The following is a 25,466-nucleotide window of genomic DNA, read 5'->3' as shown; positions in this document are numbered from 1 at the left end:
ATTAATATTTAACTTATTCTGTCTCTATCTATAAAACCAGCATTTAAGATGGAAATGCAATATTTGAAGATCATTCTTCTCTTTCCTGGTCTAGGTCTGTCTTTAGTTCTCCCTGGGAGGAGGCTGGATTAGAACCCATGTCCCAGGGGTATATCATCATCTGTTCAGCTGCTTTCTCCTTTCTGGATCCTCATAGGAGGGCTTCCTGTCTCCTACACCAGTTTTGCTGCACTTTTTCTGAGCTATTGCTCCCCGTGGGCCATCTGGGGCTGCAGGATGCTGAGAGTTAGACAGGCCTGTGGTGGTGGTGATGGTGCCTGTGATCTTGTCTGGTTCACTATGTTTCCAGTAATAAAAACAAGGAGGGCAGGCCTATTTTTCCCTCTTCCTTTGTGTTTACCTTGGGAGAGTGGTGAGTGGAATCTGGGTCTGGATTCCAGTATTTTGTCCATAACATTATCATAATGCTATCGCAACTGTCCTGGTTCCTAATACTAGCTCCTAAAGAATCACCTTTGGTCAGACACCTCATTGTTCCCAATTTTCACCATTATGCAGTCAAAGGCTGTACAAATGCGTTAACCTCCAATTTTCACCATTATGAAAACCACTGTGATGATTAGTTTTTTGGTATAGCTTCTCCCCAATTTATTAAACATTATTTTCTTGTGTATATTATAGAAAATGGAATTAATGTATTCTGAGGTGAAGCAATTCTGTGGCTCTTAATACATGTCACCAAATCACTATCCAAAATGAGTGGATTCATGTCCACTAGGATTTATGAAGGAAGTGGAGGGTGTCTTTGTGATGGTGATAAATGCAATGAACTATGGAACACAGCAGCAGATAATAGGCAATTCCCAAGAAACCATGAAGGATTAACCATCCACTGGTGGAGACCAGCATAGAACCTAAATTGGAGAAGTTGCCTAGTTCAGAGATCAGTGGGCCTCAGGGAAAAAGCACAGGAAACTGATAGTCTCCCCCAGCAACCATTGTGGGCTGAACATTTCCTCTTGTGAACAATACGACCAGGTGAGCTTCTTAATATTTTGCTTTTGTATGTATAGACTCCACTGCACTATTAAAATTAGAGTAAGGATACCTTTGCTCAAAGTGGATATTTTGAATGTAACCCTACTCCTTCAGATTCTTTGTGTACTGCAGTTTGTTTTCAACTGTTAAAATTCTATTTTGGTCATCCCTGGTCTGTGTTTCCGTGTATTACTCACCTGATTCTCTTTCATTGTTATCTGCCCTTGTTCTTTACATCCAACGAAGGTTCTAACACATCTAAAAATCTTCTCATTTTCTTGTACTCTCTGAACAAAGTTGGCTGGAAAGAAACCAATCCTGTCTTGAATCTTCCCCTGAAAGGAAAAAGGAGGCATGTAATCACGATGGTAGCATTTATTATAATTAGTTACCAAATGACTATTTTTTATAGAAGGAGAAATACCTACTTTCCACCAGTCTTCATTGGAGTCCTCTAAAAGAGTAATCATGTCTCCTGGGCTAAAACAAAGAGTATATAGTTGGGTGGGGAAGTAGAGGAGGAAAACAAGAAAAATATGGAATTTTAAAGTTGAAAGTAATAGTTTTTCACTTGTAAAAATAATCCTAAAATAAATAAAGATAAAATAAACATGACTTTGAGTTCTTTCCATCCATAAAAATAGCTGTCAGACATCAAAAACAAGTATAATTTGTAATTTATTTTATTTAAAAAAATCTTTAGCTTTACTTTTATGCATAGGTGAACATACTTGCATTATATAGTCATCATCTTGGAAAAATCTTCTGTTTGCTTTTTTTTTCTTCAGTTTTGTTCACTCATTTTCTCCTTCCCGCCTGAAACTTATAGTCACCTTATATTGGAATTTCTGGATCAGAGATCCATATCTTTCACCTTTCTTAGACATTTCCCATCTTTTCCCCCATCAATGTCCTTACATTTTTTTAGTTTTATCTTCCTAATTGCTTATTTGTGTTTTGCGCTTATCTTTGCTACTGTTTATTATAATTCTGAAATGTTTTAAGAAAAAAATTACCTTCCAAGGGCTCATTATTATTTTCATTCATATTTTTTGCTGTCTGTTGCAGATACAATATTATAATGGCTCTTTCTGAGACTATTATTCTATCTCCTTTTCTTGAATTGTTTCCTTTAGAATTAGTTGGCCTGTGTTTTTCTCACTTCTCAACATCATGGGATTTTCTTCATTATCTGTGTGTTGGTCATTTCTCTATATTAATGACTGAAAATAAAGGTTGATGGACTTAGCAGGGTGAGTTTCTCTGCTATGACATACATTGTATGCATAGCTCTCTCATCTATCTGCATGCATATATCTGCAATGTATCTCTCCCAAATTCAAGGTAATTTCAGGCTCTTTTTAAGAGAAGCAGTGAGCCAGTTGATCCATATCATTTTTGGATGCCTGAAAGTAGAGTAAGCCAGCAGTCTGGGGCCTCCTACCACTATTATGGCCGACAAAAACGAGGACTTTCTTAGCTGCGGTGAGGGAGTATGTGAGTTTATGATCCACCTAAGTAGAGTGACCTTTCCCTTTGCCTTTGCATTCTAAATGGTCTGGAAGTACACAGTTATCTCACCACAATCCTTTTTTCATTTTCAGATTACTCAGCCCACACAGAGACCACCTTGGGCATGATTCCCTTCCTTAGAATACAGGCATTAGCCTCATTCTGCAGTCAAACACCATTACCACCACCATTGCTCATTATAAGCAGTAATGTGTGTTGTAAACACAATTGGGACTCTGGACCAATGATATATTGCCATGACAATGCTTCATAACAAACACAACATCAGAGGTCTGTGGTGACTTTCCCCTACTCCACGTGTCTCATGCTTCAGAAGGCTAGTCTGAATATCATGGTTGGATGCCAGAGGTTCTAAAACAGCAAATGGAAACATGCCAAATATAGAAGACCTCTAAGTTCTCAGTTTAGAACTGACTGATTGTCTCATCTGCCTTATTGGGTAAAATATGTCACAAGGTCACAAGAGATGGGGTAACTGGCCCCTCCTTTTCAGTGAGAGGAACTGCAAAGTCTCATGGCAAAGGGTACAGATGTAGGGAGGGGTGAAGAGTTTGGGTCACCAATGCAACTAAGCCATTGGAGTCACCCTCATGCTTTATAACATGTGTGCTGTGAGTTCAGTGTCTCCTTGTGCTCCTCCATCTAAAATTGTCTTTTTGTGAGTATCCTTAGGCCTCTGGTCATCCCCATTGTTTGCTATCCAATTCCATTTGTTGTAGTCTGCCAGGAACCTCCCTAGATTTTGGGTTCTCTGATAGCATTATTTATTATTTTCCGGTACTGTTCTGGATGATTCCTAAAAATATGTCTTTTCTGACAATTTGAAGGGACTGGAGCCAGAGAAGTAGTAGATTTGTGTGCTTATTTTGCTATTCTGATTCAATCTCCTCTGCTGTCACTTTCAATTCTCAGTTAATATCTATCTTCATAGGGGATTCCAAATATAACGGGCTTGTTGCACCTGAAGCATTAAACACAACTGGCATTTTGATATTTCAACAGTCACAGTTTCATGCTGATGCCACAGAAAGCGAAATGGCTGAAAATCACTCTTTTCCCAGGTGAAGGATTTAATTAAGCAGGCAGGATGAAAGTCATGTAGAAAAATCTTCTTGGCTCCAGCATATTTTATTTAACCTAATAACCTAAGAAACCATGTGTTAGTGTCAAATACAATGACTTTGCTGATGGGTGTGTGGAAATAGTAGGGAATAAAGCTTGAAATTGGGGGAGGCACCTTTTCCTAAGGGCGAGAAATGATGCTGGCAGAATGTAAACTCTATTTTAGCGTCTCGATAGATGCTCACTTTTTCCCAGTCCAGAGGTGGACTGTCCCTGAGCACATGACCCACAGAAGCAAACCACACTTTAGAACAAGGCAGTCACTGGAATCCAAGCTATAATTTTAGGAGAAATACCAGACATATTCCTGACAGCACTCTCTTTTTCTATAAAAGAGCTCTGCTAGACTCTGCCTGGTGAGACGAGTTATAGTCATCCATTTATTCTTTGTTCTTTTCAACAACTCTCTCAAGAGTTTACTCATTTTCAAGAAATATTCCAGAATGCTGACTCTGAGAAAACCATTTTACTGGGCATTAGGTATACTTTAGTGAATAAAGTCCTCACTGGAGCTAATAATCTAGTGATAGAGATGGATAATACATAATGAAACATTTAAATAAATATATAAAATGATCATTATATAATGTGTTTGTATAACCTAATTATAGAACATATGCCATAAATAATATAAAGATAATATGTTACATAATTACAAACATATGTATATATAACATAATTAAATCATAAAACAGAATTGCAAACATCTTAAGGGCTAGGAAGGGAATAAGCAGGATGTAGTCATAAAGAATAAGAGTAGACACCTACTGGAATTAGACAAATACTCTAACCATCTGGCAGAGACAGTTTATGCCTCTTTTTCACTGTAGGGAGGATCCTGCTCAGAATAGCACTTGGAATTTAGATGGCAACTGTAACATCTGGCCAGCCAGCCCCTGGTGTGGGGTTTGTACTGCCCCCCATGCCTCCGTCAGGCATCAACTATCAGTCTCAGCAATTTTTCCCAATGAGCCTGGATTCAGATTTAGAACTCTTGTCAACACTGGGCCTTGAGTTGGGCATGCAAGATAAAACCACTCTGTTTATAATTGTTTATTTTTTTAAAATGTGTTTTGACCCAGTTGTTTTTTTAAAGTGAGCCTCCTTTATTCCTCTTCTGTCTTTGTTTGCCAATGTGACGTTAATTTGATTTGTTATTTATTTTTTTTAAGATTTATTGAGTTATACGAGCACTGAGGTACAAGCTAGAGGCACAGGAGAGTGAGAGAACTCACCAGAGACAGAGCAGGGAGCAGAATAGGCAGGAGGACCGAAATACATTGCTGAGGGGAGCAGCAAAAATACACTGGTGAGGGGTGGGACTGGAGAGGTCTGCTGCGCCATGTGGGAATCTCCCTGGCTGGCTGGGTATCGAACCAGCACTGCAGAGGCTGCAGACAGCTTCACAGTGCTGCGCTCAACCTGCTACACCACTGGGGAGGCCCTTGACCCAGTTTTAAAAGTTGGTTATTTCCCTTCTTAAGCAATGGGTTAGGAAAACACCTCTAACCACTTCTCTTACTGGGCCCTTGTCCTTCTGGGTCAGGATGTACCAGCCTCAGCCCTAATGACACAACTAGGGGCAGTGCCTATGCCCAGCACCCAAGAACTCACTGGAATGAGGGAATCCACAGGGATTCCAGAAACTTCACTAAGCCCTTGCTGGCCATACATAAGCTGCCACTACAGCTCCAGCTTGTTACCCTGACTCCAGGTGCAGCCCAGTTTGGCCCTCTGGGCAGCCCTTCTCTCTCCACTGAGTTCTCATTGTCGACTTTGTTCTCTCTGCTACTCCTTGGTGTTGGTGTATTGTGGTCTGTCCTCCATCGAAGAACTAAATTCAAACATCCTTCCCACCTGCTCTATATAGGGACAACCTTGCCATTGGTCCCCAAGGGAAGGAGGCTTAATGCCTAAAATTCTCCTTTCCGTGATTGGCCCTGGGACTCTGCCAGTACATGATTCTGTTTCTAGTTACTTCCTGCTTCTGTGTCTGACAGGTCCCTTTCCATGAAACTATTTTTGTTTTGTTCAGTTTATTTTTTTTTTTTTTTTTTTTTAAAGATTTATTGATTGATACATACATGCATACAAGCACTGGGTACAGTCAGAGGCGCGGGAGGGTGAGAGAATTCACCAGAGCCAGAGCAGGGAGCAGAGCAGGCAGAAGGACCGAAGTACACTGCTGAGGGGAGCAGCGGGCGGCAGGAGAGGTCTGCGCGCCATGTGGGACCCTCCTCCGGTGGCTGGAGAGCAGCCGGGGATCGAACCGATGCTGCAGAGGCTGCGGGCAGCTTCGCAACCCAGCGCTCAACCACTGCGCCACCGGGGAGGCCCTGTTTTGTTCAGTTTAAACACTTCAAGCAGGTTCAAAGAAAAGTCCTGCTCTGGTCTAACAGCTATTCTCTCTCTTAGGTGACTCTCTGTTCCCAATCTACTGTGGTAGAGTTTATAATATAACTCTGTCTTTCTTTCCAAATTCTTGGGGGTAAACCTGTCAGGTGTCCAAATACTTAAGATCCTTTTGCTTAATCCCACCAGAGCATCCTGAGTTCAGGTAAGTACTCTGGTTGCACTGTAAACCCCACTTACATACCATGACACAACACAACACGGAATGCAATTAACAGGGAGAGCAGAGTGTCCTACTTGGAGCAGAGCTCAGAGAAGCACAACCACACTCTTCATTTTTGTTTGCTTGGTGAACTTTGTCTTAGGTCCAGGGGAAGATTTTCAGGTTGGTGAGAGCATGATCTATGCAAGACTTGAAATGATGAGGCAACTGTTGGCCATCAACAAGAGTAGGAAAAAGTAACAAAAGCTAAGTAGAGTATCTGGCATAATGGTGCAGGGGACAGTTTATTTGTGAGTATGTGTGGCTGATGTCTGGCTGATGGCTGCTCTATGGGATGACCTATGTCTTCTGTCTCTCTCATTTCTCAATTTCCCACTTGAACATAGCACCTGCACGTCTTCTAGTAGCAGGTAAAATGGCTCAGGTACTTGGAGAGCAGTGGGCAGAGTGTAGGAGGGAGGTAAATTGAGCCCAGTCAGCTACAAGGAACTATTCTGCAAGATGTTTCAAAGAGAGTTTAGTCTTCTATGGGCGAGGGTCTTGGGGAGTGGACTATGAATTATCCAGAGGCCCTTCTCTGCCAGCCTCTTTCCGTTCTTGTGTGGAACTCAGACGCTAGGAGAGGAGGCACTGGCGTCCTCCTTATAGGATCACTGAGTCTGAGAAACACCTTCTTCATAGTCTGAGACAACCTGAGGGCCTACCCACCTCGGAAGCATGTGGACAAGGCAGGATGCTTTGGGTCTTCTTTGCTTTCGTAATATTTGGGATATAATGAACATTTTGGAATACAAAGGAGCTTTGTCTTTGTCTCTCTCTTTGGTATTGAGTAGAAGGAGATTACATGACAATCAAGTCTTCTTTGAATGTTTTACAACATTGAAAAAAGTGTTGGGTGTGCACTGAGGATACAAAGCTGAAAAAGCTTTTTCTAAACATCACTGTTCTTGTATGTAAAGTGAGGATATTAATAGTATCTACTCCATCAACATTTCCAAGGATTAAATGAGGTAATGCTTGTAAAACAGTTTTATATAAGCCCAAATAAATGGTGGCTATTATTGTTGCTAAGACATAGTTACTACCCTCAAGATGTTGGTAATCTGAAAGGGGAAACACTTGGAAGTTGGTTTTTTATAGTGTCATCACCAAATGAGGAGAAATACGCTAGAGGGGCAGAAACAAGCATGGAATTGACTCCAAAAATCCCAAACATATGTCTCTTCAAGACTCAGCTATCTCAATTATATTTATAAATTACATGCTATGCATAACAAATATTTAAGGAACTAAATTTACTTTGCAAAGTTGCCATGTGGACTGAAGGAGAAGACATATGTGGAAGTCTTTGACAAGGTGGCACAACAAGGGCCTAAAATTCAAATCTCCTCCTAGATATGTAATTATTCACTTGGAAATTCAAAGATCTAGTGATCGGTACTTTCTAGGTGAGTGTTTCTTAAGCTTTGGCAGAAATTGTTATGAAATAGTCTCTGACCTTGTGACCTTTGTTGTGATTCAGAGTTTTGGAAAAAAGCTTTTCCTTCTCTTTATAACATCATTCCCTCCCCCAACCCCGGGCAGTGACCACAAAGGTGTGGCAAGTCTGGGAGCTGCTATGCTGCTATGTCACCATTCAGAGGGCTGTTTGCAATGAAGATGCTTGAAAGTTTGAGGAGGACAGGCAGGCCTGTCCATCGCCTGGAAGGGGACATCAATATCCATTAAATGAAGAGGGTATGATCAATTTCATTTTCACACAAATAAGAAGGTTCAGAGAGACTTCACCACTTAGTGACAGGGTTTAAATACACTACTAGCACAAGTTTTTACAAACATTGTAAAAACTCATTAGTATTGCTCATTTTACTCTGGAAGTATTTTGGGATAATTTTGTATTTCTTACACTTTCCATTCATTAGTAAAAAGGAAACCAAATCAGGCTTGCAGCAACTAAACTTACTCAACCAAAACAGATGTCCTAGAAAAACCAAGCTGCAGGGACCAGAAAACGGAGCCAGCAAAACTGCTCCAATAGTTTTAGATCCACAGCTTAATTTTTCGCTAGATCTGTTTCTCCATTTCTCTCATCCTGGGCTACAGACTTTTACAGTCTGAGTCACAGGCAGGTAACAAGGAGGTCCTGAACTTTGCAGTTTGACTTTGCCCTAAAGCCTGGCATCTGTAAGGCTGCTTGCACTTTCCCAAGGCCAAAGGCCAGCTCCGAGAAGAAACGTTCCACTAACGGGCCGTTTGGATGGGATTTCGTAAGTGTTCCTGAGCTGTTATGGATCACGCTCTCTAGAACCTAACTGAAAGAGGCATCTGAGTGAGAGGGAGGTTGCTAAACACATTACTGACATTTGGGAAGAGCTGGGTTTCTTGACATAGTGCAGCATCAGAACATAATATGCATCAGAGACTTTCCTCAAATAGCCTTAATTGCATTTTGATGTCCTGGTGACTGTGAAGATTATTTTTAAATCAAATTGGTGCATTAGAATTACATTTAGTTTTAATTAAGTTGATGCATTTGCCAAGTGGTAATGTACTTAGAGAATGGAAACGAGACACCAAGGGAGTTTTATTCTCTCTCAAGCATTCTCCTTTTCTTATTTTATGGAGGGTTTATAAAGCCTTGCAGAGTGAAGGACATTGCAACAGAAGCCACATGCCAAAAACCCAGTGCCGACAGCATACTGCGCACTGACTGAAAACCAGGAAATCTGCATTCTAGTTTTGGTCTACCACTGGCCCACTGTATATTTTTGAATAAGTTACAGTTGTGCTCAAATCTAGTGGATTATCAGAATCCAGAGACACATCGAACCATAGGGGTTTCCAAGTGGGATTGGACTCTAGGTCTGAGCAGAACTCAGCAATCTCCATTTTAATAATATTCTTCAGAAAATTCAATGGCTTGTTAACAAGTGATTTAATCATCCTAATCATAGTTTTCTCCTCTGTAAATTGCTACTTGCTTGGGTAACCTCACAGCCTTGCTAAAAGAACTCAAGGGGATGTCGGGGAAAATTGTTAAAGACTTTGAAATGAGCAAAAAAAAAAATCACCGATTTGGGTACCCAGTTTGGCACAGTCCCCCAGGTCATCTCTCGCCTTTAAAGTCTTTGAGCTGTTTTTTACACCTCTGCAAATTATAGAGAATTGATAGAAATGCAAATGATTCTTGTAGATGCAAGTGAGTTGTGTCTGGTGGAATGTAGTTAGTTATCACTCTAGACAACAGGCCAGTTTTGCATCTACATATAAATTCACCGCCTGATTGACTATATATGTGGGATGTGTGAATTCTCCTGGTCCTCTCATTAAGAAATGAGTCAAATACTAATTTTTGATGTATTCATTTTATGTTTGCATCGAGCATGATTTTAATTTTAAAAATTGTTAGTGAGCAGGAATGGCCTTTCATGAGCACATTCTACAGATCACAAGCTTCCTGTTCTTATGCACCAGACTTTACCATCCTGATAGACTTGTAAGAATGATGTGAGTTGTTAATATGGGATCAGTTAATACATTCCCTGAATCTGATGTATAAAATAAAATTGTCAACCTTGTTGGAGAGGAAATCTACCACAGTCAACAGAAGCTGGGAAGTTTGGAGTAGGAAAGAGATCAGTTAATCAGGTGTCCACCTCCCAGGTTCCAACCTTGAGCTTCCACTTTCCACCTGTGAATTCTTGGACTTGGTTCTCCCTCCCCTTCAAAAAGGGATATAAAAAAAAACAAATTGTCTCACTAGAATATGAACTACACGGGTGTCCATTCATTGCTTTACTGAGTTTTAAGAGAGCCTCTCCAGAATGAAGACTGGAATGAAGGCAGTGCCTGAGACTCCTGCTATGGATTTCCACCACTTCTTTTTGTCTTGGCCATTGCATTTCTCCCTCCTCCCCCATTTTGGTACCTCTCTAAGAAATCCTCTGGTTTTGCTACTTAATCTATTCTTCCCTTAGCCTTTCGTCAGTGGAAAGCGTTAATAACTGCTCACGAACCAAGCTGCCCAAGTACCTATCCCCTCTTTTTGGAAGTCTTATCTTGGCTGTGACACCACCTCCTGGCAAAACCTGCACTGCCCTCTCTTTGAGGTACTGTAAAAGCATCCTGGGCAACCTCCCTACCCACAAGAGTGATACTGTATTTTACCTGCCCATCTACTCTTCTGTCACCCTCCCTTCCCCCCAAGCCTATGACCACTTGAGTTCTTTGAGGACAGGTCTGTGCATTGTTCACCCAGCAGAGAGCACAAGCTCATTCACCACATGCTTCATCTACTCAACATGAGGTAAATGTCACAGATCCTGCAAATAGTCATACTAGAGTTGAAATAAATTTTACTCAATTTCAAATGGTGCTCTGAAAAGGGCAGAAAGCTATGACTTCAAGCCATCTTCTCTCCAGAGGTTCTTGTGGATATTAGCTAACGAGACCAGTGGTTGCCTGGTGTCATTCAGACTCACCCTGGAAAAATCTGAGACTCCCCCTTCTAAGAAATATTCTAGCAATTCAAGAATCTAAATCCCTATTTGGGGTTACAAAATACAAAGTAAGATATGCTTTTCTTTGAAGTCCCTAGATCTAGATACTCATATGCTGAAGTGGAAAATAATTTCTCTCTCTCTTAAAATTTAATAGTATTGAAAAAGCAGTTCCTTCTTTCTCTCTTAGCTTATGAACTATTTTTCCCCTTATGAAACATGGCCATTATCATATAAATCTGTTTGGGGAGAACTAATAAAAATGAAAATGACTTAGATGTAGGAAGTCAAAATGGATTCTTTGGAATAGGCATTATTTGGTCACTAAAATATGCCTTGAATTTATTCTCCATCCTTTATTTCAAAGTCCCTAAGATGTTCTAGGGATTTGTGGTTACTTAGAGTTATTTGCATCTGCCGATTATTTACCTATCAGCTTGGCAAAGCTGTAAAAGTTATTGATTTTAAAATGGTGTGTTGGTGTGAATAAAAGCAATGAGTCTGAGATTCTGTTTTTGCAAATTCTGAACCCAAAAGCAGTGAGGGTCGTGGGCTAGATTACACCGTAAATATAGAAGGCAGGATTTACTTTCACCAAAAAGTCACGCAGCTATTATCAAGCCTTTGCTAATGATGTGTCTGTGTTGTGTGTGCCTGTGAATGAATCTGTATTTGAGTGTGTGAGTTTGTGTTTACCTGACTGTGTGGGAGTGTATGTGTGCCAGTGAGTGTCTCACCCAGCTATTCACCCACTTGCCAGGAGGAGGCTTTGACACACGGCCTGTACGAATTCAGAAGGCAGTGTATGAGGCTCTCGCTGCCAGCGCTGATGATAGTGAGTTCTCCAGCATGTATTTCAAGTAGTATTTGAAAGAGCTCATGAAATAAGCTGGCACTCCATAATGTGTAATTTGCAGGGCTCTTCAAAAGAAAAAGTAAGGGTTATTGATGGTAATTGTCTATGACCTTTAATTACAGAAAGTTGCTGTACAAAGCTCATTAACCTGTGACAGGAGTCTGGGTGGGCCTTTGATGTTATCAGACTCAAATTGTCAGCAGTGGCCCGGAGAGCCCGTGGCTGACGGCACCACATCCTGCATGTCAGCTGTGAAAGTCCACAAGTCACCTCCGCAACCCCAAAACCTACTCAGAAGATGAGGCACAGGGTATTCCAGCCTCCTTATCACTGGGCCAATTCAATAAACTCTAACTGATGCGCTCAGAGGCCAGAGCGAGTCTTTACCTGTGTTTCCTCACTATGTATTCTTAGGATGGCGTCCATGAGGTTGTTTACTGTGAAAAGAAAATTATGAAGAGAAGGTACTAGAATATAGTGTTCACCATCTCTGCGCTAGGCAAGAAATTCCATATTTTATTTCTATCAGTCATTTAAATACTCAATCTCCCTAGAAAGGAGAAAACTGAGGCTCCAAGAGATAAAATCATTGGCTCAAATTGATGCAGCTAGTGAGGGTTAGAGCCTGAAGGCACCTGGGGGCGGATTCCCAGATAAGTTCTTTTCTACCTTGCCAGCTTGTTCGCTCCTATTCTCTGCCAGCAATGGTGGGAAGAGAGAGAATTATCACGGTATGTTGACTCAAGAGATTTGGGAAAGTAATGATGGATGAATTTATGAAGGGTGTTGATTTGGCAACAAAACTGTAGCCAAGCAGATTATCTGAAACCTCAGCCTAGAGACTGTGTCTGGGGATGGATGATGGGACCATACTGCTTAAGAGGAGTATTCAGTACCCTAAGAATACTGGGGAGCACCCAGGCTCCTCCTCTCTGAAGCTTGCTCCTCCATACCTCAATTGTGAGCCCATGGGTAAGGGATTAGCAGGGCTTCTTCCAAATTGTCTTGTGAATGCAACCACTGGCAACTTCGGTCCTCTTTTCTATAATTTCTACTTGACAAATAATATTCATTATGGGCTCAAGGTTTATCTCCTCCAGGAAACTGGCCCTGGCTAACCCCTCCGAGCTTGCTTTTCTAGTTTCCATTCTTTTGTTCTAGTGTCCATTGTATTATCATGGACTGCGAATTGTATATGCCAGACACAGCATTAGTTCATCATTAGTTAACTTAATATCCACAATACTCATTTATTCACCAAATATTTATTAAGCATCTATATTTCAAAAACTGCACTTCATTACAGGCATATAAGGGTTAGAAATTACAGATTTGTTCTCATGAGTTTACCAGGGGGTTAGAAGTTAACTAAATAACTATATATTATATATATATAATTATACATTAACCAAATAATTATATAATTATATATAATATATAACTGTATACATTATATAGGATATATAAGTATATACTAAATGCATTATATATATAGACACACACATATATAGTTGATCAATGCTTGGAAGGAAAGAAACAGCATCATGAAAGTATATAATAGGATTCTCAATTAGATTGAGGGTCTCAGGAAAGGCTGTATCAAGGAAGGGAATCTAAACTGAGATGTAGTGGGTGCATAATAATCAACTGGAACAGTAGTGCACGTGTGTGTGTTTGTGAGACAGTGGTGGTGGATGGACAGGAGAATGGGGGGACAGGAGCAGACTGCAGGAAAAAAAAATCCCTTGGCTGGTGCTAGTGTCATCCTTTTAGGGAAGGAGAGAAGGCCAACCGTGATGGAGCAGAGAGTGAGGACAGCCATGCAAGACAGAATAGAGAGGTCACCAAGGATGAGGTCCCCATAAATATTCTGATCTTTACCCAAAAGTGATGGGAGAACTTTGGAAAGTTTTAAGTAAAGATATGTGTATTTTAGTAGACGTAAAGCAGGCATGACATTTTATCTCCTTTTACAAGGGAAGAAACAGAGACTCCAATGACTTATGTATGAGACTTTTGTAGACTTCATGGGGGTCACACAACTAGTGAGTGGCTTGGCCAGGACTTAAACCAATGTTGAGAGATGATCACAATTTTTATTCTAAAATAAAATAAAATTCCATTCAGTGAATCCATGTTTATATGCTCTTTGTCTCTGTCTTATTTCTTACAACTGAAAGGGAAGTATTTGCTTTTGGAGCATGAATAGAACTGAGTGGAACTAACATTATTAAGCTCCTCCTCTGGACCAGATATTGTTATCTTATTTAATCATAGTCATCTTATAGGACCTTATATTTTCAAGACAACAAAGCAGAGGTTCAGAAAGTTACGTACTATACCCTAGTGTTAGAAAATAGAGAAGATGGGCTGTGAATCCATTCTATCTGACTCACAAGTTTAGTCAACCTCAGTACACTCTGCTGTCATATTAATGTCCCTTCTACTCTTGGAATGGATGGTAAGAGAGGAGTAGGGGAAAGGTTAGAAGCAGAGAGTAGGAGAGCTCTTGACAGTCCAGGGCAGAGCTGAAGGGGAAGGACACAGTAGATTTCAGGCCAAGAGGATCAGTAGGAGTTGAACACTGAAGTATGGTTTGGTGACTGCCTCGACGCATGGGCATATGGCAACATCACTGAACCTAAGGAGCAGGTTTGTGGGAGCTACTGGATGCCATCCACTCCTAGTGTAGCAGGTAGGGATGTGACTTCGGAGGTCTGCCCTGGGGTCTGGACTATTGGCTGCTGCCAGAAAAAGCTTCCCTTATTGAGCATATATGTAACAAGTGCAATGATTCATCTGCTCTCTTCTATGGCTGTTGGCTTTGCCTATTGGCCTTATTTGTCCTCAAGTTCATCCTCCTGGCATTGCCTGTACCTAGACCACCTCTGTTCTCTTTCCAGAGGACAATACCCAGCGTGTTCCCCTGGATCAGAATGTAGCTGGATAAGAAAAGCTTTTTTAAAAGGATTTTTTTCCTTCCTCATGGTTTAAGGAGAAAAAGATAATTCACAAAGGCCTAGTTCATTCAAGGAATTATACCAAATCCCAAAAGCATTGCCTTACACATTCTAAATCAAGCGCCTGGCTTTTAAAATGGGAACCTACACTCTCTGGGAAAAAAAAAAAAGTAAGGATGATTTATCGCTCTAATCTTGCAGTGTATGTAATGCAGGCATTTCATTCCTGGGAATGAATAGTGCTGTTTGCCTCGAAGCAGACTGTAAACGGTTGATTCGTGACCAGACAACTGGATTTTTAATGGCCTGCGACCAACTAAAATAAGCACAAAAGTTACACCACGACCAGGCAGCTAGAGCTCATTCCTCACTCCCCCAATAATATCCTCGATTTCTCTGGAATTGTTTTCTTTTCACTTGATGACTTTAGAATAATCTTCTAATAAATAAACTCTGGGACTTGGACAAAAGGAAGTTGTTAAATTCTTGGTGTCTCACAACAATATCAAGAAGGACCCAATACACTGTATTTGTCGCAAAGTAAACGTGTCATCTCTATCCTCAGCAGCAGACAGTAATTGTGACCCATCAGTGGAAGTTAAGGCACGGCACCAGCAATGAATCTTAGGCAGGCTCTGAGCTGTGGGACCTGTTATATCTCTGCTAGACAAGGGCTCCCCTTGATTTCCCTCTCCCCTCCTGCACCAATGCCAGGCTGTTAGGACTGTTTACAGCCCCAGCCAGTGACGCCAGCATGGTGAGTCTTTCTCAGTGGTGGAGAACCTGTGGATACACGAGAGTTTAACTGTCTGAGCAAATTCCAGGAGCCAGGATCTGGGCCCTGAGCTTGGCCCTGGAACAGCCCAAGAAACACTTGGAAGCCAAGGGCAGATGAACCTGAGACAAAGCTGAGCTTGGGAGTGAGCCAGCGGGCTGCCAGATGCTGGCAGGAGACACATTAGGTGTGGGGTCTTGCTGGCTGTTGCCCCATGGGGAGCAACTGAAGTGCTGAGCTTGACCCCAAGGCACAGAACCTGGGTGATGGAGTCTAACGGGGGCCTTCTGGTAGTGCTCTCCTTTTAAAGGGCATTGAGGAAAGTGGAAGAAGGGAAAGCTGATTTCACTCAGGGAACCACACTCAGACTGTGCAAGAGGGACCCGACCTGGGAAGTGGCATTGCTTGAAGGTGTGGAGAAGCCCAAGACACTGCAGAGTGGAGACACAAGCCCGCCTGGCAGCAGAGTGCAGGGAATGACGGGCGGCTGGCAGTGTGGCCACATGACATTCAGACAAGTGGAGCCTGGACCCAGAGGGGCTGCCTTCCTCAGGCTCTGACATTCAGCAGTCTTCAGTGAGGCTCTAGCCTCCCATGCTCTTCAGTACAAGAAAGAATCAAGCTCTTAGGACCCTCAGACTGGAAAAGCAGCTCTCTGTCCTACTCTAGGACTGGAAAATTCCAAATTCTTTCCCTGAGATCACTGTGTTGAGGCCAGGAGAGAAGTGAAGCCTGTTCTGTGAGCTAGGCCAGTGAACACCACATTATAAAAACTATAGTAACAACCAGTTACTGAGTGTTTACAACAACAAGGCACTGCAGCATATGCTTTATGGAGATTCTTCTTCCATTCTCAGATGTGCAAGAGCTTAATTGTCTCAACAAATCTAAGGAGTTTGAAACATCTCTTAAGGGGAGGAGATCATTATTATTCTTTTATGAGTAAGGAAATCAGAGGCATGAGATGTTTATCAATTGCTCAAGGTCACTCAGTAAGGAGGATGTAAACATAGGACTGACTTTAGCTCAGCTGCCCCCCAAAATGAGGACCCTTAAACTGGTCAAGGAAAGCTGCAGATTTCATGAGGAGCCAAGCTCACCTTACCCTACCCAGTGTTTCAGTTACCAGGAAGGGGACGGTTCCTGAAGCCATCAGGGAGTGAACAGGGGGTTGCCAGCTTCTGGCAATATAAATGAATGGCTTTAGTTTGATTCTTCTGTCAATGTTAATTTGGGGACTAAATACAGTTTTTATTTGCTGTTAGGCTCCACAGTATGCCAGTTGCATTTGAGGCTCAACCTTTGTGAAAAATCCCCTTAGAGTTCTGTTGAGGATGGACTAAAGCCCGTCATTACTTCCTCAAGTGTGGTGCCAGGATCAGGGGCATCAGCACCGCCTGACAGTCTGATAGAAATGCAAATTCTCCAAGCCCTCCCCAGACTTGCTGAATCAGAACTTCCAGGGACAGGGCCCAGCCCTCTGTGTGTTAACCAGCTCTTCAGGCTGCTGGATGAACACTGAAGCTCTAGATCACTGCTCTAAAACATTGAGAAGTGACACAAATGATTTATTTTGAACCAAATCTTTTCTTTAAACATTGAAATAAATCTTTTCTTTAAAAAATGATTGTAGGTATCTCAGTGGTGGTGTGGTGTCCTATTATGGGGTGGGGGTGGGTCCTATTCCTCTAAATCATATCGAGTGTTGTAAACCAATGTTACCTCTGTTTAAAAAAATAAATAGTTTACCTCATTTCCAAATCTTCATTCTCTTGTGGTACAAATTTGTACAAGGCAACATAGGTGTTCATTTGTAATGGGTCTTTGGAAAGAGATCCCTGAAAGAGAAATACAGAAAAAAATGAAGAAAGAAAGAAGAAGAAATAGAATAAAGGAGATAGGACACGGAGAAGTCAATGCCATGTAATTCCAGTGGATATTCTCTGTATGGATCTTACATGTTAAAGTGTCTCACTATTATTAAAGATTTTGCTTCAACCATCGACTTATATTTAATTTCTTAGCTTAGTGTATTTCATTACAAACCACTTGAGAATTATGGGAGAAACTGTAAGAAATACTACAATTTTCTTCAAGTGCTTTTTTTCTTTGATATAGTTGTTCATGAAAGCTGACACAGCCTTGGTCCCAGGAGTAGGAATGTTCTCTCTCTAGAGAACTTCCATTTCCCAAAATTTACTTTTTATCAGTTAGCCTAAAATTTGGTAACGTAAATCAAAGGTACCAGGTAGATTCATCTGGCAATTAGTTCATTCTCGTTGTGGAAAAAGTGTAGATTTGACATCAGATTGATATGGTTTCTGTCATAGCAACAGCTTCTACTGGCTATGAAACCTTGCAATCATGATGATAGCAGTATCCTTTTTGGTAGATTACTGTGTGCTGGGCATTATTTTACAGGCACTGACTGATAAACTTGAAACTCACAGCAGTCCTGTGAAGTAGATTCTATTGTTGTCCCAAATATATAGACACTATAGGAGTCTTACAAGCGTTATATAAATATTAGCTACTATTATTAACCAAATAAATGGTAATGCTTTATAAATATGTTTGCTTTATAATATATAATAAATTAAAATATATAAAACATACATATAACTGCACGATAAATGCAATTATGTGTATATATTAAATATAAATAGAATCCAATTACTTATAATATACAACTATATAATACAATTATACATTTAGATATAATAGTATACAATTAGATAATATAAGACATAAATACATGCTATGCATAGAAAACAATAAAAGTTGTACAGAACCGTATCCCTTATACCAATGACTCATTCTGCTATTCCAAACTTAAGTAGCTTATTGTATATATTAGTTGATTCTATATTCTAATTATATATAAATTCATACAAAAATTTAAAACTTTTACAATATGAAAAACAGTCATAATATAATTTAAAATTATATTTTACACATTATAGAATGTATGGAGCATACATTAAGGAACCAAAAGTGTACAACACAAAACTCACCCCCTTCTTTGATGCACTATATTTGTTTTACTACCCATGCTATGGTACCCTATGCTACTTCATTCTATTCTCTAAAACTAAATGGATTTCATGACCCACTTGGGTGGTGACCTGCAGTAGGACCCAAGAACCCCATCTGGTCTGTCTTCTGGGACATCCAAAAATACCTGGTGATTTATGTTCTTTGCTTGGTCTCTGAAGTCGTCTGTTCCATTTTCTGGATACGTAAACACTGGAGGAGACAAGAGAAAGCAGGGGGTTTATAAATGCAGTCACCACGTTCCAGAAACAAGCTTGATAGTGGTGTTGTTGTAGAGCAACCCTGATACAAAACGGGGTGCCTGACTGTGGGTCCTCACCCGCACGCTTAAAAGGACTTATCAATGCTCTACTGTAGGCACATGAGAAAGGTTAATAAAAGGTTTATTTACAAGGAAAGGGAAAATGAAAAAATGTACAGCTCAGGAAAAAAAAGTGGGAGACAAAGTTTTAAATAAGTCCTACCCGATCCGCCGATTTGGAATCCCAAATGGCACTCTGAGAGCTGACTGCAAGCCAGGAACCGTAAAGCCAGGAGGCGAGCAATAGCGAGCCACCCCAAGGCCCACGTGTTTGGTTTTTATATACAACCTGGCTGCCCAACTCCACCCTCAGGTCCCAGCCACCTTCCCTTTGGTGGTAACAGGATTTGTCTTTTCCAATGTCTTGATGGCTTTAGTCTGAAGTGGGGGTGGGGTCCACACAGCCTGTCTGGAATTAGCTCAGGACATCATTTCCCCCTAACAGTGGCTCCCTGTACTACAGCTTCTTTCTACTTCTCACTGCCATTTCCTCATCTTTAGTGACCCACTTTCACATCGTCTACCACGAAGCTTCCCCTGCCTCCCCATACAGCATTCTGCTCCACCTTCTCTGCACCCACACCCCTGCACCTGCTCCAGACCAGTACTCAACCTCTCACATTCCCGGTGATTGTATGCTCAAGCTCAGTCTCATTGGCTGTGATCTTCCCAGGAGCAGAAACCATCTCTCGTCTTGAATTTTATCAAATCATTTGTGAATGGGGTGGTGGGTGAGGCATGGCCCAGCTTAATTGTATTGATTAAAATACCTTTTCTCTATACCAGATTTATCTGTATTCAATGTATTGATTCTAGTCTCCTAATGACATTTATATTCTATTTTTCAGATTAACACTTGGGGTTTCAACTTGCAAATATTTTCTTGAGCTCATTATCAGTGCAAAGGGGCTATTATTCAGAATAAAAAAATAAAAGAGTGGTTTCTCATTTAGTTCCTTCTTGGAATGTATAATTTTTTTCTTTTGCGTTTAAGCAGCTACAGTGTGGTTTTTGATAAAGAACAAGGCTTCTTCAAATGGGCAGTCCACATACACAGCTCTGGGAGGTCCCTGATAGGTGTGGGGGTGCTGCCTTAGCTAGTTCAGTCAGTTAACTCTGCCTTGGTGACCAGCATCACGGTTTTATTCTTATCATGGGTATCTTCCTTAAACAAAAAAATGTGGCAAATCCAAGCTTATATAATAGGGTTGTGATATCTCAATTAACCTACTATTCAGATGTCTTGACATTCAAAAATAACACATTGCTGCTTTATTCTACACTTTGGTCTCCTTTCAGATTATTAAGGAAATATCAGTAGAGGAAGAAAAGCACATTATGAAAAATTCTATAACCTGTTTTAGTTAGTGCTTTGACAATTTCCACTGTCCTTAAAAATGGACTGAATAATGGTGATGTTGAAAACACACTGTGAGTAAGAGCTCCTGTAAATGGACCGCTGCTTAGGAAACATCTAAGCACAGTTTGCAGTTCCAAATCCTGTGGATGCAATTTCATCACCCCAGGGAAGACAACATGCACTCATCACAAGAGCTCCTGTTTGTGGTTAAGTGGAAAATGAAGGTCCTATTCTACGGACCTTATCTGTCTCAATGTTTGACCACTCCACTTACCAGCTTAAAGAGAATAGAGACCAGCAATACTTTTCTCTGGCATTATGTGATTATTTGAAATCCTGGCTGTAAACACTTGATTCTTTAAGTATGAAACTGGATACTTCTAACAGAATATTAAAAAAAAACATATAAAGAGTATCTATCTTCCTAGAAAATTCTTGACTGAATTGAATAAAAAAGGGGGACTACATCCAGTGCATGTGCATATGCAATGTTCAGTTTGAATTGATTTTACAATTTTGTCATTTCATATTATTTTAGCTTTTTATTGAACATCCTTTAGCCATCTGGTTTGAAATGTACACCACTTTTGTGAATGATGCTGAACATTATTTGAAGTGACCCCAGCTATATGGTTGAAAGAACTGGAATAGTGCAAAAAATGATTAAAAAGTCCATTTCACTGGCTATTTCTAAGACTTTGATTGGTGAGGAAAGGCATCAAGAAAGATAACTATTTTACCAAAAATACATCATATCTTTTATGTTCGGTGTTTAACCTCTTTACCAAACACAATCTGTTACTTATTTTGCCCATGATAAGTATTCAAAGAATATGTCCATTATGTAGCCACTATTTTTCTAAAGTTACAGATGCAAAGGGAATCCTTAGTTTTTACCACATCTCCAAAGAACTTTCATCTTCTCCTTTTCCATAGTCTGTCTTTTCTTTTGTACTTTGCAGTCCGGTGAGGTCCATGAGGTGAGGTCCACTATTGTGTTTTTTAAAGAGATGATTATTTGGTTTTTCCCCTTTAACCTGGTAATGCAGCAAGCTACATTGCTAGCTTAACACTGACATAAATTTGCATCACTGGAATAAATGCAGTTCAGTGATTATGCATTAGTTTAAAAAATACACTACTGGATTCCATTTACTAAGATTTTGTTTGCAATTTCTACATCCATTTTCAGGATGGAGACTAGCCAGCATATTTTTCCTTTTTTTGTGCTGTGCTTGTTTGGTTTTGAGATCAGTATTATACCAGCCTCATTAATTAAGTTAGAGAATGCTGCTGCTCTTCCTTCTTGTCACTTTTTGTTTTCCTGAAAGAGCTTATATAATCTGGAAACTTTCTTATCCTATTCCTTCAGAAAATCGAAGATAATGATCTTCTGTTATTTGGCTCCTACTGTAACTTATTAAATGTGTCCTCAGTCTATTTTCATTTCTTTATAGGTAATCTGTCAGTCTACATGTAATGTATTGGAAATTTTGAAGTTTTGCTAAGATGAGGATTCAGCTTGAGGATTAGTGTCTTTAATCAACTGAAAAATTCTTAATATCCTTTTGAATAGTTTCTTATCATGTACTTCTTTTTTTTTTTTTTTTTAAAGATTTATTTATTTATTTATTTATACAAGCACTGGGTACAGTCAGAAGTGAGGGAGGGTGAGAGAATTCACCAGAGCCAGAGCGGGGAGCAGAGCAGGCAGAAGGACCGAAGTACACCGCTGAGGGGAGCAGCGGGCGGCAGGAGAGGTCTGCGCGCCATGTGGGACCCTCCTCCGGTGGCCGGGGAGCAGCTGGGGATTGAACCGGCGCTGCAGAGGCTGCGGGCAGCTTCGCAACCCAGCGCTCAACCGCTGCGCCACTGGGGAGACCCCTATCATGTACTTCTTTATGTGCTTCTGAAATGTCAGTTAGCTATACCTTGAACTCTCATTTAATTTTTGTGTCTTTTTACTATCATGAGCCTCCTTGCTTTTTCTTCTTGCAATTTCTTTGGCTGTATATTTCAGGGTACTAATTCTTTCTTCAACTATATCTAATAGGCTATTAAATCTACCAATCAAATTACTTTTTTAAATTCTGGAAGTTCTATTTGGATTTTATTAACAAATCCCCTGTTCCATTTTGATAGTCTCTTGTTCTTTTGTTATATTTTATGTCCTTAAAAAAAAACTTTAATATATACATATACAACTTTATAGTTTTTTTTTTGGGGGGGGGGACCCTCGCCGGCAACTGGGGAACGAACTGACACTGCAGAGGCTGCAGGCAGCCTCGCAGCCCAGCGCTCAACCGCTGTGCCACCAGGGGAGGCCCCACAAGTTTATAGTTTTTATTTGATAATTCCAACATATACAGTCTCTGAGAGTCTGATTATAAAAGCAATTATTTCAACTAACTCATGCATGGTGGCTCATTTTCTTAGGTGTTTGCTGAATTTTAATTCTCAGCTCAGGTTCTTTGAAAGTCATTTGTGGAAATTCTTGAGGTCTGAGTTTAAATTATCTTCCTCCAGAGAGGGTTTGCATTTGCTTCTGCCCAATGCCTGGTGATTTTATCACATCTGGGCCCACTATAAAATAAATTAAACTAAAATTTCAGATTATTTTACTTTGTCCATATAGGTAGTAGGAATTTAGACCCTAAACCCAAGTAAGATGACTTTCCTCCCACTTACTCCCATGTCTATCTTTTCCTCACCTGAGTTAAGGCCAGATAGCATTTTCCTTTACTAAATTCTTCTGCAGGATTTTCTTTTTTCCTAGTGCCAGTAAGGATGCGTTTGGGGTATCCGCATTTTCCTAAAGGGTTTCTAATGTAACCTCTGACCCTGCCCAGTCCCCAGGTTTTGTCCTCTATTGTCTATGAATGGGGCCTATTATTCTCCACTCCCAAGGCTCAGGGAGATGCAGAGTAAGATTGGTGCCTCTGGATTCATGTCTCATGGTCATTTCTAGACTCTAAGGAATCGCTTTAAATTGTTGCCAGTTCAACCATGCATTAAGTAGAGATTTCTTTTTAATTCTTTTTTCTAGTAGATTTAGGAGTGTAAACTGGGAAAAATTTCTCTAAACCTCCACAACCCTCCATATAGCTGGAAAGAGAATCTTCTGTGCTTTCAAAGAGAATTTTACCTGTCTAGAAACTAAGTGGGTATTGCAGAACCACATTATCAATATTTACTTTTGCAATTTGGGAATTGTCCACTGGAGGGGGACCCGAACCAAGGGCATCTGCCAAAAGAGCCATTAAAATATTTTTTTTTTTCCTTTTTTGGGTGACAACTTAAAATTTAATATTATAGATTCAGAACCAGAGCATGTTAAATTGTCCAAGTCTGAGACTGTTTTTCTTTCTCAGAGAGTTTCATTGTTTTGATGCAAAGTCAGATAATATTGGGCCTTGTCTTATCCTCAAGTGTTTTAACCACTTAACCCAGTTGTTTTTGAAGAATATTTCTAAGAAGTTGTCTTGCTGATGTCCTATTCTCTTTGCTTCTCTTCTAGGAAAGTTGTAATTACATACACTCATATTATAATACAATTATTGAAAGTCACCAGTAATCTCTTTAGTTGACCTTTTGAGTTGAAATTAGTAGCCTAGGTTTTACTTCACCCTTTATTCATTACTTTCCTTCAAGTGATGTTTCTAGCAGTTAAGCCAAAGATGAAGACCAAAACGTCTGTCCCTTAATAGTTCTGATTCTTTCAGGAGCAGTGTTGAAACAACAGCCAGCAACACTCAGATCTACCGAAGCTCTTTTATAAGAGAGAAAGCAGAGATTCACTCGAAAGAGTACAAAAATAAGTATGAATTCTACCTTCCTCTAAGGTGACCTTGAAAATATTCCTCAAGGAATGTGACATAACATCTGGCTGGTAAAGACAATACCTCTGTGCACTGTGTAGGTTTTAGAACATGAATGAAACACGCGACACACAGTTGGCTGGGGCTGGAAGCCCAGACACTGCTTCTGAAAAGCCAGCGGCCTCCTTGCCATGGCTGTGAGGAGACCATGGACAGCTTGGACCACATTAGCAAGGGCTTTGTTTTCTCTATACTGTTTCTCAAAGTGCATGGACAAGGGACGAAATCCTGTCAGAGGAAAATGTTTTGAAGCAAAGTGCTGCATAATTAATCCTCCCAGCTTCTAAGGGTACATTGTAAAGAAAGCTATTGCTGATGAAAGGAATAGTTAATAGATCTCCAAAGCTCTTTAGAGGTTTATTGCTTGCTAACTTCTTTCAACTAATTTCTTTGACTAAGGCTGTGAAAATGCCCTTTAGCATGCAAGAGCCAGCAAATAATCAACTGTGTGTCTTTGAGTGTATTACTTTGTGCCCTAGTTTCCTTCCTTCTTTAGGCTATGTTGAGTGTGTGTATATGTACTGTGAAGGGTCAGGGTTGGGCTAAATGACCTCTAATCCTGCATCTCAAACTTTAACAAGCATATGATTCACAGATTTATATTCAAATTCTTACTCTGCAGATCTGAGGCAGCCTGAGATTCTACATTTCTAAAAGCTCTCAAGGGATGCCCACGTTGCTGGCCGTGAGCCACATCTGGAGTAGGGAGGCTGTTTGCTACAACTCTGAAACGTTATGACCTTAGGATGATTTTATTAATATAACCAAGCATTATAGTGATGAACCCTAAATATTGCTACTCACAATATAAAGTCCTAAGGGCACTTTTTGATAAAGAAATCTCCAATAGACACCTTAGCCACTAAAGACTGGGTGAGCAGTGGCATCAATAAAGCTAGAGCGGGGTGGCTGAGGCAAAGAGGCAAGCAGTGGGCATGATTTTGGAGAACAGTAGATGAGACTTGCTGATAATTGGGTATGAGGTGTGAGAAGGAGGCTGATGGCAAAAGTTTTGGCTTGATCAGCTAGTAGAATGAATTCCTGTTTACTGAGCAGGGACAACTGGGAAGGAGCTGGTTTGGGTTGTTGGGGTGGGTGGGAGTGAGGGCAAGAGACAAGCATGCTGACATGAAGATGCCCTTTACATGTTCAGATGACCATGTCCTGTAGGCTGTAGGTGTCTGGAGGTAGCAAGGAGCCTAATGCTGGAAATGAAGTTTCAGAGTATAGTGAATGGATAGTGTTTAATTCATTACATTTATTCTCTTGTTTAAAGATTATGGCATGTTGGTATTTTATTATCTTCATTTCAGGGACAAAGCAATTGGGCAGAAAGAGGCTAGCTCACTGCTTCAAGGTCATATGATCGCCAATGGACATCCGGCTCTCTGTCTCCAGAGAAAGGAGGGGCCAAGGACAAGATGTGTCCAGTGAAGTTAGTGATAATGAGGCTACCAGAAATGGTGGTGTAAAGTGTCAAGAGAAGGATGCAGGCAGGAGTCAGACTGAGGGACA

The 25,466-nt window shown here is 40.5% G+C and overlaps 1 protein-coding gene across 2 annotated transcripts in view; it reads right to left on the bottom strand.

The window, feature by feature from the left end:
* Nucleotides 1–25,466, bottom strand: part of STAC (SH3 and cysteine rich domain) — a 106,915-nt gene that overhangs the window by 7,299 nt on the left and 74,150 nt on the right. For both annotated transcript variants that reach the window (XM_037526158.1, XM_037526168.2), the window contains exons 7-10: nt 18,540–18,604; nt 17,108–17,196; nt 1,467–1,518; nt 1,236–1,373 (exon numbers count right to left, since the gene is read on the bottom strand). In XM_037526158.1, coding sequence (XP_037382055.1) covers nt 1,236–1,373; nt 1,467–1,518; nt 17,108–17,196; nt 18,540–18,604 — 344 coding nt within the window. The remainder of the gene's footprint in view (nt 1–1,235; nt 1,374–1,466; nt 1,519–17,107; nt 17,197–18,539; nt 18,605–25,466) is intronic.

The sequence above is a fragment of the Talpa occidentalis genome, unplaced genomic scaffold, assembly GCF_014898055.3.
Source record: "Talpa occidentalis isolate TD23 unplaced genomic scaffold, MPIMG_talOcc4v2.1 talOcc4.10, whole genome shotgun sequence".
In the NCBI taxonomy this organism is placed as follows: Eukaryota; Metazoa; Chordata; class Mammalia; order Eulipotyphla; family Talpidae; genus Talpa; species Talpa occidentalis.
This window is presented reverse-complemented; position numbering and strand designations above follow the sequence as displayed.